The 15,130-nt window shown below is 39.4% G+C and overlaps 1 protein-coding gene across 3 annotated transcripts; it reads left to right on the top strand.

Moving 5' to 3' along the window:
* The first annotated feature begins 1,862 nt into the window (after positions 1 to 1,862).
* Positions 1,863 to 14,927, top strand: LOC145463124 (protein ABHD15-like). Of its 3 annotated transcripts, XM_081446841.1 has the most exons (3): positions 1,863 to 4,996; positions 5,031 to 5,668; positions 10,866 to 14,927. In XM_081446841.1, exon 3 carries the CDS (start codon positions 10,953 to 10,955, stop codon positions 12,228 to 12,230), a length of 1,278 nt encoding a protein of 425 aa, XP_081302967.1. In that variant the 5' UTR covers positions 1,863 to 4,996; positions 5,031 to 5,668; positions 10,866 to 10,952; the 3' UTR covers positions 12,231 to 14,927. The 3 variants fall into 3 exon arrangements, with proteins under 3 accessions (XP_081302967.1, XP_081302964.1, XP_081302966.1); XM_081446838.1 differs by having other exon boundaries at positions 1,863 to 5,668; XM_081446840.1 differs by lacking the exons at positions 1,863 to 4,996; positions 5,031 to 5,668 and adding an exon at positions 9,405 to 10,111.
* Positions 14,928 to 15,130: the final 203 nt, after the last annotated feature.

The raw sequence follows: 15,130 nt of genomic DNA, 5'->3' as shown, positions 1-15,130 counted from the left end.
CGTCATCTCTATAGCTCTGCGAATCAGTTAGAAATTTTTCTCTTTATCTGTTGTTCACCTATTGTGTAATTTTGCCACGGTGACGCAAATTGTCAATTCGTAAGCTTGTGTGATTTGTCACCGCATGCAAAACGAGACATTTAGGCTTTGCCCAGTATGCTCCAAAGCACTTTAATATTCAAATTTGGTCTCGTATTTAATAGATAGTCGCGTCAAGTGTACTACATTGCAAATGCTTGGCGTGAATAACGCACATATAGGTTGACCTATACGAACAGCCGGAAAAAATCGCAGAAGTCTCACGACAGGAGAATTGTCCTTTGAACTGACAAATCGATGTGTAGCTAGCGCCTAAGCCTTTACCCTTTGTCAGTTAAGGGTCTTCGGAAAGGTAAAGTCATTATTTTTAACGGTATTTGTCAGTAACTTAATATTTAGCCCACAAAAAGGAATAATATTTTTCCTAAAGCCATTCATGTTTGCTAGCACTGTCAATATGCGTAACTAATTTATCTGAATTATATTTGCTGACGAGAGGGAGAGGAAATGGCGTTGTTAAAACAAAACAACTTCAGGTTAAAAGCTTTTTTTTTCGTAAATCCCTTATATTAGTCCTAAATATTTTTGCCATAAAACCAGGCAACAGTTTGATTGGCGCCTTAAACTGAGATAAATAAGTCATGAAGCTTATATTTCGTTCTATTTCATCGAATACATGGCAAAAATATTATCTCTGATGCCATGTTCTGATTGCAGTCACTCTATAGTTTGTTTTATTACGCACTGAATAAGCTAGCAAAGCCAATGTTACTCAAAAGGTATTTTCGTTGCCAGTCAACAAATTCGGGTCTGAAAGTGATTTGTTTCTCTTTTTCAACGCAGACAGTAAGCCGGCCCACACAAAATCATGCCTCGATTATTTTAGACGCATACATAAATTTTGTGACCAATCGTAATGCATTTGAACAACATATATGAAAAGGTTTAGGTACGCTGATTATCAATAACTTTGAAAGAATATTAAATTGAATGATTGTTTGGGGGAGTGTTATGCTCCTTAAGATCATGCTCATTTGAATACGTGAGAGTTCTTTGTGTTTAGAATCTTTCATTTCAGTTAAGTAAATGATAAAAGCCAAAGAGGTCGAATTCGCTGAATTTCGTGTTTAGTCCTTCTTAAGTTGATCACGTGACGTCGAAGGCTGTGTGCGCTCTGTGATCAAATCTCACCTCAAATACTTTCGTTCTCGCAAACTTGATAATCTTGAGCCATCAACCAGACCAAATAATGTAAATCCTAACTAAAAAGACTCAGGAAAGGTACTCATGTATTTTTATTTCGCTCTAAGTTATGCTTAAAAACAAACCTGGAGCGTTCGAGGAAACAACACTATCTTTTGACCAGCTGGAGATGCAAGTAAAATCAACAAAAACAGGCGTTACTTGATATCCGCCTTTATCGGTCACAGAACATATCTCTTCTGAAACGTTGACAGTCAGCTTGCTCAAAATAAAACCATAATACATCATATGTTTATTTGAAGACTTTTCGTTTATCCAGACCAACCTGCTACTTGAAGCATTGATTATTTTCAACGTTGTTCTTTATGGGCTTTTCTGTCTGAGTTGCACGTCGTGTTGAAATGTACATGCAACTGCCTATATTTTCACTCTGATAAAATTTCCTTGACTATCTTTCTTTCCACGATCTCTTCACAAAATATTTCTTCAACCAGTCCTTTGGAGAGACTGAGCGGAAGTTAAGAGACCCTTCAGAACGAGGCAGACTACCAGAGTCCTTCAATTTTCTCCTTGGTCTGTCAAGTTGTCAAACTTTCTCGCGTCATTTCTTTCGTGATATAATCGATGGATGAAAATAAAAGAAGAACTGCTTGTTATCTTAGACTGAAGATATCTATAATAATGCACATGAACTATATTTGGCTTTGCATGAGGTGCTGACCTGCTAGGAAGTAAATAAGTTGTAAGATTTAATCTCAGGCATTTCATGTAAGGTCCTGTTGGTAAAACTAACAGTAGAGACAGAAGAAGATGTTTTTATGTCGGCAAAACGCTTGAATAAGCAACATCGAGATCCTCATTGGCTGAAAGCCATGCCAAACCGACATTCCTTTTTAAAGATTGACAAGTTTTTGACGCGGTGTCAAAAATTGTCGTGGTCCAATATTGCCGGCGTTTCGTTATACCGTGAGATCACGAAAACGCGAAAGGTCAAACCTATACAGATGACACTTTCTAAATCCAGAGAAAGGAGATTCATCTTTCATACTGCGGTAAAATTTAACGTAAAGTACTTAAGAATGGAGAAAGCACGGTAACGTATTCCCTCATCAAGAAGTGCTCAATCTCATTTCTTCTACTCATCTTCTAAGCCGAGATATTTTGCCGCGGGGCATAGATTTCTGGATACAGCGCTCAACATCACAGATCAGGTAACTGCGACAAAGAAATTGAACGTGTCGTCTAATGCACATTAACTTTGTAGAAGACAAAATAACTCATTTTCGCTTGCGTCAGTTTAAACTATTTAAGGTAAATGGACAAAAGTTCGAACTCTGAGAACATGTTAGTGTGACGTCAAAGGCCATATTGGTTTATTAACTTACTATTTCCATGCAAATTGTAATTTCCTCGGTGTATAAAAAAAGCCGATATGGCGACTATGGTAAAGCTCTGTCATCTTCCATGCTAATCATGATTTTCGACTCTCTCCACCGTTGTGCGAGGTCCTAGTAGGCGCTGGCAAACAAATGTTGCTAATGTTTCGAGCGTGGGTATTGTGGCTCAGTGAATCTGGGTTTGTTGTATCCTTGTCCATGTATGGGAGCAATTAGTGGAAACAGCAAGGAAAAACATGATTGAAGTAGCTAAGTGGTAAGCGTTTCGTCCGATTTTGGCAGTCTTCCATAATTGCATAAACAAAAATATCACAAATAGCCGTGATATCGTGTTCCTGAAGAACAAAGTCTGCAGCACTAAATTGATCCAAAGGTTAGTTAACAATTGAACAATCACCTTACATCCTTACGTTTTTCAAGCAATATATGAATCATTTCATGATGCAGGCCGTGGTCAGTATGAGGCAAACCGAAACACTTTCCTCAGCCAGTTTGGACGTTTTGCATTGGATTTTTTTAGGGGGACAGTGGGATAGTAAAACACTGCTAAATACATAGGAAAAGAATTTTACCATATGGACATCATGCCTCAGTCATAATTTCTCTCTTGCTACGGCCCGGTAATGCGTTGGTTAATCTGTCTAGTCACAGTTGTGTTAAGATCGATCCTTGGCTTGGGTTCGAAGTCTCATCTATTGTTCTCAGCAGTGTCCTAAAAGGCAAATTCACGCTCAGAAGGCATAGGACTAACTGAGAAAAGAAAGGTAAGTGGTACTTCACATGCGTAAGACTGTAGAAGTTTCAGGCTGAAAATTAAGTTAGTCTCTCGACTTAAGAATTCGGATCGTGTTTATAAAGGGGCAAGTTGTGGTTATGCGCACACAACTGTAACTTTATTTGGGGAGATTATTTTTCAGTTATGTCAGCAATTTCTGTTGCGTGGCCGTGAGGTTAAGTGTAACAGGGATTGTACCATGCTTGTCAAATGTTTAGTGAACGGGCGTCAATGACTTCCTGTCGATTTGTTGAACACCTTGTAGTCTTACATCGACAATAGGCCATGCTCGATATGATACATCAGTATTCTAACATGGCTTCGAGGGTTTCAGGACAATCTTCCACATTTGGTGGTGTTTTCTTTGTATCCAAGTCTCTTTTAGGAATTGAAGGACAAAAGAAACTTTAAGAGAATTGCAATTTTGTCCTGAAAGCCTCGGAACCATGTTGGAATATTAAGATATCGAACGGGTCCTATTAACAGACTTTCGTGAGGGTGATCAGTTCATTTTGGCACATCTAGTTTGACTTCAATTTGCGAGAAAGTATATATCGTTGCTCATTTTTTTATCACACTGAGTGGCATCGCGGTATTTGCAAATGACAGAAAGAGAGTTTGCTGAGAGGAAGAATGCAATGGCAATAAATTATTATATGTGTGAAGTATTAACTATAAATGACAGCAAAACGGTTTCAATCCTTCTATATATATGTAGCTTACCGATAACAAGGCTGCTTGCGATTTCATACTGCAACAACAGAGAACACCACCACATTTTGCCGCAGAATTTGCATCATAAACTGCAACTGCTGAAAAAATTCACCAATTGAAATCTCGAAGAGCTGGGCCCATAGTCCCCGATTGTCTCTATATCGATCTAATATCCAATCAGAATTATAGCTCGTGCATTCCGAGAGCGGTCACGAGATTATGTTGTTGTATCAATACTCTTGAATGAAGGCTGGAGGAATTATAAGCATTGACGATAAGTTGTCGATCATTGTCAGTGGCACTGCTGAAGGAACTGTACTAAAGAAAGCTATCAACCACAAGGGCAATGTATTGATGCGATAACAGATTCTCACAACAAACAATCAAAGATTCGTACAGTAGTCGGTTGGGAGAGCCAGAGGTAGTACAGTTGAACCTCCCGTAAGCGCCCACCCAAAATGTCAAGCCTAGGTGGTCGCTTGAGGAAGGTGGTCGCTTACGAGAGCTTAGAGCAAAATTTTGGCTCATTAGCATATGGTAACTGAAGAGACTTACCTCATGTTTTAAATGTTTTATTCGTGTGAAAAGTCGTTTTCGAGAAAAATGCGGTACTTCTCATCTCCGTCTCTTGCACTACCCAGGAATGCGATAATGCTAGAACACCTTATTGTCCAATTTCTGCTCTCTTGTCTGTAGTATCTGTCAAGTGGTCGCTTACGGGAGGTTAAAAACAAAGGAGAATTTCAAACTTTTAGTTCTACAAGTGGTCGTGGTCGCTTACGAGAGATGGTCGCTTACAAGAGGTTCCAATTATAGTGATTTGACTTGGAAACTTTTGGTATTTTGGAAAACTGGTCGCTGAAGAGAGGTGGTCGCTGACGAGAGGTGGTCGCTGAGGAGAGGTGGTCGCAACCAGAGGTTCGACTGTAGTATCTCTAGTTTGAGACTGGGCTCCAAAACAGACCTCAGTACTTTAGTTAAGCAAATAAAATCGGACAGAAAAAGTCGCGATATTTGCTCGTCTGGAAAGCAGAAGTCAATAATGCAATGCGTCTCGCGAGTAACCGGTTTGTTTAAGGATTGCTACACGCGCAATTGGCCGGTGCGGAAATTCAGAACTCATGCGGTTTCTTTGGTTATTCATTTATTTATTTTCAAACGCAACTCGGTAAAGGTAGTGAGCGGGCTGATGGATGTGAAAGCAAAAAGAGGTGGATAAAAAAAGAGACAGGACTGCAGTTCTATTGGCTAATGGTGACATTGTTGTCTTTATCCCGTTACTCGCTTCGACCGTCGACGGAAACATCTATTTGCCAGTGATTTGCATATTGCAATAATAATATGTTCGTTGGTCGACGTTTCAAGTAAGTTGAAAGTAGAGTCAGTTAGATGCGACACCGCACTGAACAGCCTAGCCTTAAACTCCCAAAACCAGTACATCCGATTTTTGAGCTCTGCAAGAACACTTCGACCTCGACTATCCCATGCTTGCGATTTGCGCGGGATAAATAATTTCCAAGAAACAAAAATCACGTTTCAGGTAAGCTCTATTTCAAAGGCTTTATTTCACCGAAAACAAAATGAGTAGCTTTATTCTTGAATCTATCTTCTCCTAGTACACTTCATAGAACGCTCTACTAACAACAATACACTGCTTCGAAATTAGGCCATCTCCGAAAAGAAAAATCCCTCAAGCTATAATTCAAAAAATGACAGTGAAGAAGCTCGACACAAGCTGTAATTATTATATTTTACACCGAATGTAGGTTGCCCGATTTAAAGATCAAAGTTACTTGAGCTATCAAGCGAACGATTTAAGCCTCATAAATCGGGCATTTCATTTTCTCAACTTAATTCTGGCATAAAATGGCCATAATATTACAAATAAACTAGAGATATGATTTGTTCGCACGGGCTTGCCAAGTTTCGGCCGGACACTCGACAAATGCTAGTTGCTATGTGAAAAGATTCGGTGGATATATATATCAATGTATAGCATGGTTAATGTACAGAATAATTCTTTAATTGTTTGGTTTTGACTCTCACAGCCCTGTTTGTTAATGTTTAGATCTCATTTGATGGGGCAGTAAATGGCCGATCCGGTTTTCAATTATTCCCTCGCTGAGCAGGCGAGCTAATACAGGGGCCGCGAAAAAAAAAGGACCGAGCGCAACGCGTTCATATAATATTCGTACGGAAAACTCATTTTGAAATTTAAATTTGGTGACTTTCACCAGTTAACACAAGGATTACGTATAAAGACAGCCGTCGATCAAACACAGCTTTCAGATTCTGCTTGTTTTACAGTCGGTAAACAGACCATAGAGTGTATTTTTTAGCTCAAGTTGTCTGTATGGGCGAATTATGTGCTTCAAAATGTATATTTTAATTTACGCTGCAAGCTTAGCTCTGTTCGCCTTGTGGGGTATTTTTGGGAAAGCAGGTGTACATACATTGATGGAAATTATCTTCAGACAAGGCGCCTTTTTCGATTAAAAAAAATTCAGGCCAACATTTGACAGATAGCCTGCGTCCGCACTTAAATTGGGCCCAACCTTCACGGCAAATTAAAATTTCGAACTAGAAGATAAAAATCTCTACACGCTAGTATGGGATAAGTTATGTTATCTCCGCTCTTGGTCTCTTTACGCCGCGATTCCAAAGATATCATTCGTCTGTAAAAACTGACAGGTGCTGTTCAACCAAACGCCGTACACACACACACACCAACTCTTTCTTTAAAACAACTATTAAATGAACTTTATCTCCATTTCTAACAAAGGGCTATTTACAGCAAGGAATTGTCTCTGACAAAGGCATATTGCTGTTTGAAAATTTACTAGTTTAGAAGCCATCACCCATGCTGCCTTGGAGGTGTTTGCGCAGAAAAGCCCAAATTTGCATTTGAAAAATGAATTTTCGTTCGGCCGCTGCGAGTTCTCTTTTTTTGGCATCGTATTTTAATTGAGTTGAGAGGGATCTCGGTGATCACAGAAATATTTCACGCAAAGCTTAAGAGACAAACAGAAAGTAAAAAAACACAACGATATTTTGACGTAGAAATTCCGGACTTTGTACGCCTTCCGAAGTAATTTTTCCTGTTTCTTATGCAGTTATTGTAATCTGCAGGATAGAAGGACGGTCTTAAATGAATGAAATGTTTGTTTTTGTTCCAAGATATTACATTAGCATATTTATCATTCAAACCGACACATTAAGCTTTTAGGGTAATTCAAACCATTTTTGTTTTCTTCTAAGCACGGCTCTTCTATTTACAGTCGGCGAAAATGATGAGCTCCTCTCGGCCTACATTGATTAATATAAATAAATCTATAATAAAAACCTTTTCGATTTGATTTACAAAATTCATGATTTTTTCTCTTTCAGTTTGTATGTACACTTCACGATAAGATATGCAACGGCGGAGAAAAAACTCTCAACGTTCCTTTTGTATTAACCAGCTTCTTAGCACTTTTTTTCGGCTTATTTGACTTGCACTTCCTTTCAATTGCTCTAATGCCAATATCCTAATCATGTAAATTAACCAGCTGGGCCGGGACCACCAATAATTTAAGGGGGAGGAGGTAGGCTGGATAATGATATTTATCCAAATTATTTTAGCTGTAAGTGACGCGGCCCTCAATCACGTGACCACAATCAAGTTAATTCATTTTCGCATTCTGATCCAGGATCAGCCTGCTTAGGCCCAAACTTAGATTTACGAAAGTCTACAGAAATTGAATGACTTGAGATTCGTCTGAACACAACATATTACAACTACTCGATCAGCGTACATAGTCGAAAATCTAATTTTCAGTCCACATCAGCGTCAAGCTAGTCAAAGACTTCTAGGTCAAGATTGTACGGTATCTACGAAGAAACTTGCCTTTCTTTGTTTACAAAGAATCACGTTCTTTTTATTCAGACGCTCGAAGTCCTCTGTGAAATGTAAATTTTTAAGCCTTGAAAAATGAATCCCGTCTTATCACCTCTTGCGTTGTTCACCTCATTCTTGAATCAATGATATCAAACTTGTGAGAAAATGCGTCCCTGTTTTTCCATTCAGTCTTTTTACGCCCAGAATTTCATTGAGCAGTTTTAAGCTGGTATGTCAGTATGAGGCCCAAGACCTACCAAGTTACCAACCAGGTAGCCATGTTTTCCAAGGTTATTGAATAATATTTTGTTCAGACCCTATTTCTTTTCATTTACGGCTACTGTAGTCATCTTATGCAGAGGGTCGCTTTTGTAGCTAATTGATAACGAGCGTTTCGCATTGCAAAGAATTTAAGTGTATCATGACTTATCAGTTTGTTCACTGCGCCGTGTTCAAGTGTGAGAAAAGTAGCTTTAGTGCTAACTGAAAACAAAACAAACAGTAGTCACAGGGCTGGTGGCCCAAGCATTAACTGACTGCTTACGACTTGTGATCAATCAACAACAACAACACCTATAGATCGTAAAGAATTTAGTATGGCAGTTCACCTATCAAAGTACAGTGAGTGAATTAATGATCCCTAACAACCCTGTTTTGGAATTTGTGGAGTCTTTTGTTCGTATATTGATCAGTTATTAAAAATCTAGACAGCTGTCTAACAAGTAGCCCAGGCTTTCGAGATACGTTTTTGTCTCCATAGCCCTCGATTCCATTATTCAGCGGACCTCTGCATGAGACTCCTTTCTGCAGCCTTACCGTAATCCGAACTCTGAGTACAAAAACGGGTTCTTTGTATTGAGATTTCACAGGAGTTTCACTGGCTCTTACTTTCTTTTTTTGTTCTCATTCATACCAACAAATCTAATGTGTTTCCTTACTGAGTTGGAAGTTTAGTAACAAAGTCTTTGCTTACTGCTAAAGAAGCAATCTGCCTTTATCGTCAAAAGTTTTGATGGTACAGGAAACTGCGAGACACAAATCATTTTCTCAGTTCCGAGTTGTCGTATTTCGAAAGCTATTAGGAAATCATTTAATTCGACATTAATTGTGAAACATTATCTTTATCTTGAACTATTATTTATATTTAAGGAAACACAAACATTGGCGGTCGAGCTACAATCCACGCAATGTTTATTGTAATCAAAAATAGTTTTCATCAACCCGAACTGTTTGTCTCATTTAGCTGGAGGTTATTTCTGTTCGTCCTTGTCCACTCGAAGTTACGTTGCGCTAGCGCTGCGTTGTTTCAAAATTGCGAATTTGTCTTCGTTGTACCGTAAAGCAGTAAACTTGTCACAAAGTAGTTCAAAATCAGTAAAATTATTTATTACTACTTTGGGACAAAACATTGAAAAGAAAAAGCCGTTTTGAAGTAAGTGATATTTGATTTAGTACCTTAAATGAAAGCTTTTTGCATCCATAATCAAAATAGCTTTCCTAATTGGAAATTGCTAAAGGTTATTTATGCCAATTTCGTTTTGAAAGAAAAAAATAGCATATCCATGACAGAAAACGAAAAGATAAAGTGAAAGAGTTAACGAAGATATATCGAAATTTGTGATAAGAAATTTACTTTTTTGTGTTTTTGAGATAAACTGGAAAAAATCAACATTAGCAGAACAAGAATTTTTTCCAGTTGTAGGCAGAATTGTTCTAGGCAATTCAAGATGACTTGCATAATTTTTCTGACAGCCATGTTAATTGCGTCAGTGGATATCCGGCCCTTTCCTTTTCAAATGATTTTTCTTTTACTGACAAAAAGCTATGATTGGGCAGAATGCGGAGCGCAATGAAATGCTCTGTCGAGGCGGGCGCTGGTAAATAAACATGCCTGAATAATACGAGTGCATTCTGTCTCCTAAGACAAACATGTCTTGTAAGTTTCTTGATATAATCACGTCACTTTTGTCCATATTAAGTACATACTTTCGTTTTTGCATATTAAACAGTTCGAGGCAGCGAGATCGGGGCGACTAAACGTTGCGCCCACCAAATCCGCTTGAGTTCTTGCTCGATTCAAGGAAACGCCGTTTGCCACATCGTAAGGTATTTATATCCTCAATTATTTTTATCTATAAAACTCTTCAAACTGATGACCCCGATTTTCCTACAAAACACAACAACCGATGAAATATGACATCTAAACGCGACAGTACAAAAAGCTCCTTTGCAATGGCGATTGCTCGGCCCTGGAATGAATTCCCGGCAAGGCTCCTCTCATTTTGTCCCTAGGGTCAGTCAGATATTACTTGTTTTCATTTAGTGCTCGGCTTTTGTAGAAAAAGGCTTTACAAGACACAGACATGTATATAGCGACCATGGAGGCTGCCTGCTTTGACAGTTAACTAATGGGTCTTTGTATTGTCAGCTACAAACAAAACCTAGCCATTGAGGCAGCCAGTGGGTATGCCTTTATAGACTTCATAGCAGCTCGCGCTGTATTTATCATTCGTGAAGCAGTAAAACCAAAACTAGTTCAAAATCCTTCGGCTTTACTTGTCGACCGGGCGTGCAATATCATCGAGTCGGTTTATTTTATTTCTTGACTCTTTTTGTTTGACCTCAAGTTTATAAATCAATATATTCATATTTTCACCTTAAATTTTCGAGGAGAAACCATGTTGCTTTGGGAGCACTGAGTGCCTCAAGCATTTTTGGTCCGCTAAGCACGATAACGAAATGCGATCGAAGAAGTTTCTGGAACTTCCAAAATTTCCATAGCGTCTGTTTATTAGCTTCTCAGGCAGCGAGACCGAAAGGTGAATTATGCTAACGTCAATCTGATTACTTACTTTGACAGATCGCACCCGCTACAAATGTATACATTTCCAGATGTTTTGAAGTACTTCCAGACTACTCTGCATAACGTTGCTGAAAGCCGCTGTGAATGAAAATCCTGGGGTCCACTGTGCCTCATTTCTGCTACAAAGAACTGTGGCTAGAGAGCGTCATTTTATTGGCCGGTTTTTGCCTCAGCATGTGCCTGCCTGCGATGTTGCTTGTATTCATTGTTGTCGTTACTTTACTGTACGTGCGGTACCTCCAGAACCAGCAGGAATTCAAACCATGTTTGTACTACAAGAAGTCGCGCATAAGCGTCGTTATAAAAAAAGGTTGCAAGCGACTGAATGAAGACTTCAGGCCAACATTTTGGGCGAGGAATAGCCATATTCAGACACTTCTGCCCTGGATCTGTTCCTGGTGGCAGGAAGAGCTGGAATTTAATCGCGAATATTTACAAATGGCGGACAAAGGAGTGGTTGCCTTGGACTGGCTGGCGGTGGATGACAAAACGCTGACGAAAATGAGTCCAGTTATGTTACTTATACCCGACTTAACCGGCGCGGCTACAGATATGGCAGCCGCCTGCACAGAGGTTTTGGCGCGAAACTTTCGTCCGGTGGTTTTCAATCGGCGCGGCCATGGCGGGACATCTTTATCAACTTACCGTTTGCAAAGTTTTGGAGATGCGCGTGACTTAGACGAGGCTGTGCAATTCATCCGCCACATGTATCCATATTCGGAAATATTTGCCATCGGATTTTCTACCGGCTCAGGGCTGCTACTGTCCTATTTGGGAGAAACTGGTGCGGCAACACAAATTAATGCTGCAGTTTGTATCTCGCCCTGTTACGATGCTGAAGGGCTGTTTACCTCTAAAAGTGCACCCGAGCCCTACAACTGGCTTTGGACGTTAAAACTTAAATCTATCTTGCGACAGCACCCGTGCTTAGGAAACGTGATCAATTACAATCTTGCACTCCAAAGCTCGAACATTAAAGAACTGGATGAACGCGTTTTCGTGAAACTAAATCAGTATAATTCCTTGGAAGAGTATTGGAGATACAATGATCCAATGCGCAACGTCACAAATATTACCATTCCTGTACTCTGTGTGAGCGCGCTGGATGATCCCATATGCACTAAAGATACGATCCCCTTTAGCCTTTTTAAAACCTCGTCCAACCTCTTTTTGGTAACTACAGACAAAGGAGGTCATTGTGGATTTTTAGAGAATGGTATTCCGTCCTCTTGGGCGAACAAACTCGCCTGTGATTACCTGGAGACAGTGTTTCATCAAGGGGTACCGAAACAGCCCGAGGAAAACCACATCAGTTTCTTTCCTGAATTTAATGGTACAAGAAATCGAAGTTACACAACGTAGCAAGCGATATATTTGACGCTGTTATTAACTGATGTAGCCAGAGCTACGTGCGGTTCATCTCAAAACATTTTTGTTGGGCACGCAGAAATAAATAAAAAACGATTTCGTTTCAATAAACGGAGAGATTATAGAGTTTTGAACCTGAATTAACTTTTAATTTATATGCCAATCGCCAGGCTGACTACTGCAGACTTCATTCTGTAGTCATTTAAGATATCTAATTGAAATCCCGATAATAAAACTACAAAATATTTAAAGGTGTGTTCACTCATATTTCAAGGTATCACCACTTTTTTGTCCGCCCGCCATGTTTTATATTCCTCTTTACAGTGGGAGCGCGTTATTTGCAAGTTATATTGATATTCAAATGACTTCGCATAAGCCTTGTTTACTTTTTACAAGAGTAATTAATAGACTTACGGCAGAAAACAGTGATCCCAAAGAGGTTTAGCGTGACTTAAATGGTAAAAGACAATTATCCCTCCACTCACCAATCTAGCTGGCTGAAACACTTATTCAAGGTAAGCTCCACTACAAGGAGCCCCCGGGATGGCATTGCAATGGAAACTGGTGTGTTTGTGGATGGATTACGTTTTGTTTGCGCTCCAAGAGACGAGATTCTTGACTGAAAGAGAGCGTTGACAAAGCTTTTGACGGATCAAATCACTGCTTTAATCAACTTCCCTCAAACTGAGTCTTTTGCGAATTGTCCTTTTGACAAACCCATTGTTTAACTGAAAATAGCAGTTCTCCATACTTTACCATACACTTCTTGCAGCGCTTGGTTTGAGAATGTGTGGATGAATCAGGATAATATCCTCAAGATTGTGTTAATGCTCGACAGTGGGTTGTTACTGAAAGTCGGCCCGATCTTTATATCGCTATTCTATATGGGAAGTCTTAAAAGAGGTTAAAATTAGTTCTCCAATAACACATATATGTCAACGCAAAGTTAAAAGCTGATGGTTCAAGTGTTAGCGAGTCCTTGTCGCAGCCAATAAACTGTGTGTGTAAACGGAGGTTCGACCCATAAATCAATGGAATCAAAAATGAATGTGAAGAGGGTATTTATTGTTTTATTTTGTACTAAATTTGACGATGCTAGGAACGGATAGCCGTTACATGTATTTGAATTTTAGCCTCGTTTGGGGACGTTACTCTATGGTCGAGCGCGGCGCGCGTGGAGTTGTGGGACTGATGTTGATAAGAAAGGAGACGCCTGTCAGTCGTACACCTCGTTCCGTTTCTTGTCGAAAGGCATTATTGCCTATGTGTGGATGTCATTTGCCAAGGAATAGGCCATTTCCGAGTTGCGTTTTGCCTCTCTGTGTCAACACGAGTAAACCATTCATAAGGACGAAAATGTGTTCCCCTAAGGATCATTTTCATGCAAATCAAACTCATATGAAAGGTTTTGCTCGGGGACTTCTTTTGAAACAGACGTACAAGGTAACTCGAAAATGGCCTAATATTGTTAAGAGGCAACTTCAACATGTTCTCGTTTGTACTCAAGCACGCGACGCGCCGGTACGAAAATAAATTTTGCAATATTTGTCATAAATTGTATTAACAGTTGTCGCGTGCATTTTAAAATTGTTTGTCGTATTTTGCAATAACGAAGCTTTAATAATTAAGAAATAAAAAACATGTACCGTGTTTCTATCGAGTTATAGCCCCAAGAGTGGAAGTTTGGGAGAACGAGAAATGCTGTAGGAACACGAGCCGCAGGTGAGTGTTTCCACAGCTTTTTCGAGTTCTCCCAAACTTTCACGAGTGTTTCTTTAACTCGATAGAAACACGGAGAACATGTTTTCTATTTCTTTTAGAAAACACTGCGACGAAAGAAAGGAAAACAACTTGTTAACTTTGATTATCAAAATTTAAATTCTCTTTGCTCGCGCCATTATTACGTCAACAGCTCGTGCTAGTTCTGTGTTTCTATCGAGTTACAGAAACACGATTTTTAACCAATCAGCGCGCGAATTTTCTTAGGACTGTTTTCTAATGCAGATTGTAATATGTTGTCGCAATCTGAAATAATCCAACCTGTCGTAACCTGTGTGAAATTATAACGCATTGCCGTGTTTTGTAACCACCTGGAAGATAACACGTAAATGTTATGTGTTAACTGGTGATCTCCGCGAAAAATGGTCTAATCAGCTGGAACAAAGAAGGGAACTCTTAAGCCAACCAGCGATCAAGCCAACCAACCAACCAGCCAACCGACCATCCAACCAATCAGGCAGGATAGAGCTTGCTTTCAAGTACGGTTAACCTTCCATAAGCATAGGGAAACTTTTCCTCCAACTTCACGTTAGCATTATGCTAACTCAAATTTATCTCTACATTCTGTATGTTGTTTCGGTGGACAGCGAAATATCAGAAATTAGTCTTGAGGTGGGAGTCTGATGTCAAGTAATTTCCATATCATTTGAAATGTCAGTTTATCAGCTGCAATCTTGCGTTACTAGTCAAAATACTGGAAGGTAGCTTTGTGAAACAGGATCCAGCTTTTTCTTAATTTCATTTTTGTTTTGATATAACACGCTAAATTCTGTTTTCCCTAAGGACTTGAAAAGGGTAAACAAACATGTGAAAAATTAAGAGCTGCCACAGGTTTCATGATATTAGCTCATATTCTCGATCAATCCAGCTATAATGAATTATTACAATTTGCCACAGCCCTGTTTATTACAAACTGCGTCAACGTGGTATTGAATTGCAAGAATTTACAAGGCGTTCGTTATTGGAAAATGTGACAAGCACTATTAAGATCTATGACAGGTATAAAAAAGCGCGCGAAGAGTTAATTACAATATAAGAGGGCACTATAAAGCGAGGTTATTACAGCTAGTGACAGCACGTACGTTTCTAGACCAAACTAGCTAGAGTTTGAAGAA

The sequence above is a fragment of the Orbicella franksi genome, chromosome 12, assembly GCF_964199315.1.
Source record: "Orbicella franksi chromosome 12, jaOrbFran1.1, whole genome shotgun sequence".
Taxonomy (NCBI): domain Eukaryota; kingdom Metazoa; phylum Cnidaria; class Anthozoa; order Scleractinia; family Merulinidae; genus Orbicella; species Orbicella franksi.
This window is presented reverse-complemented; position numbering and strand designations above follow the sequence as displayed.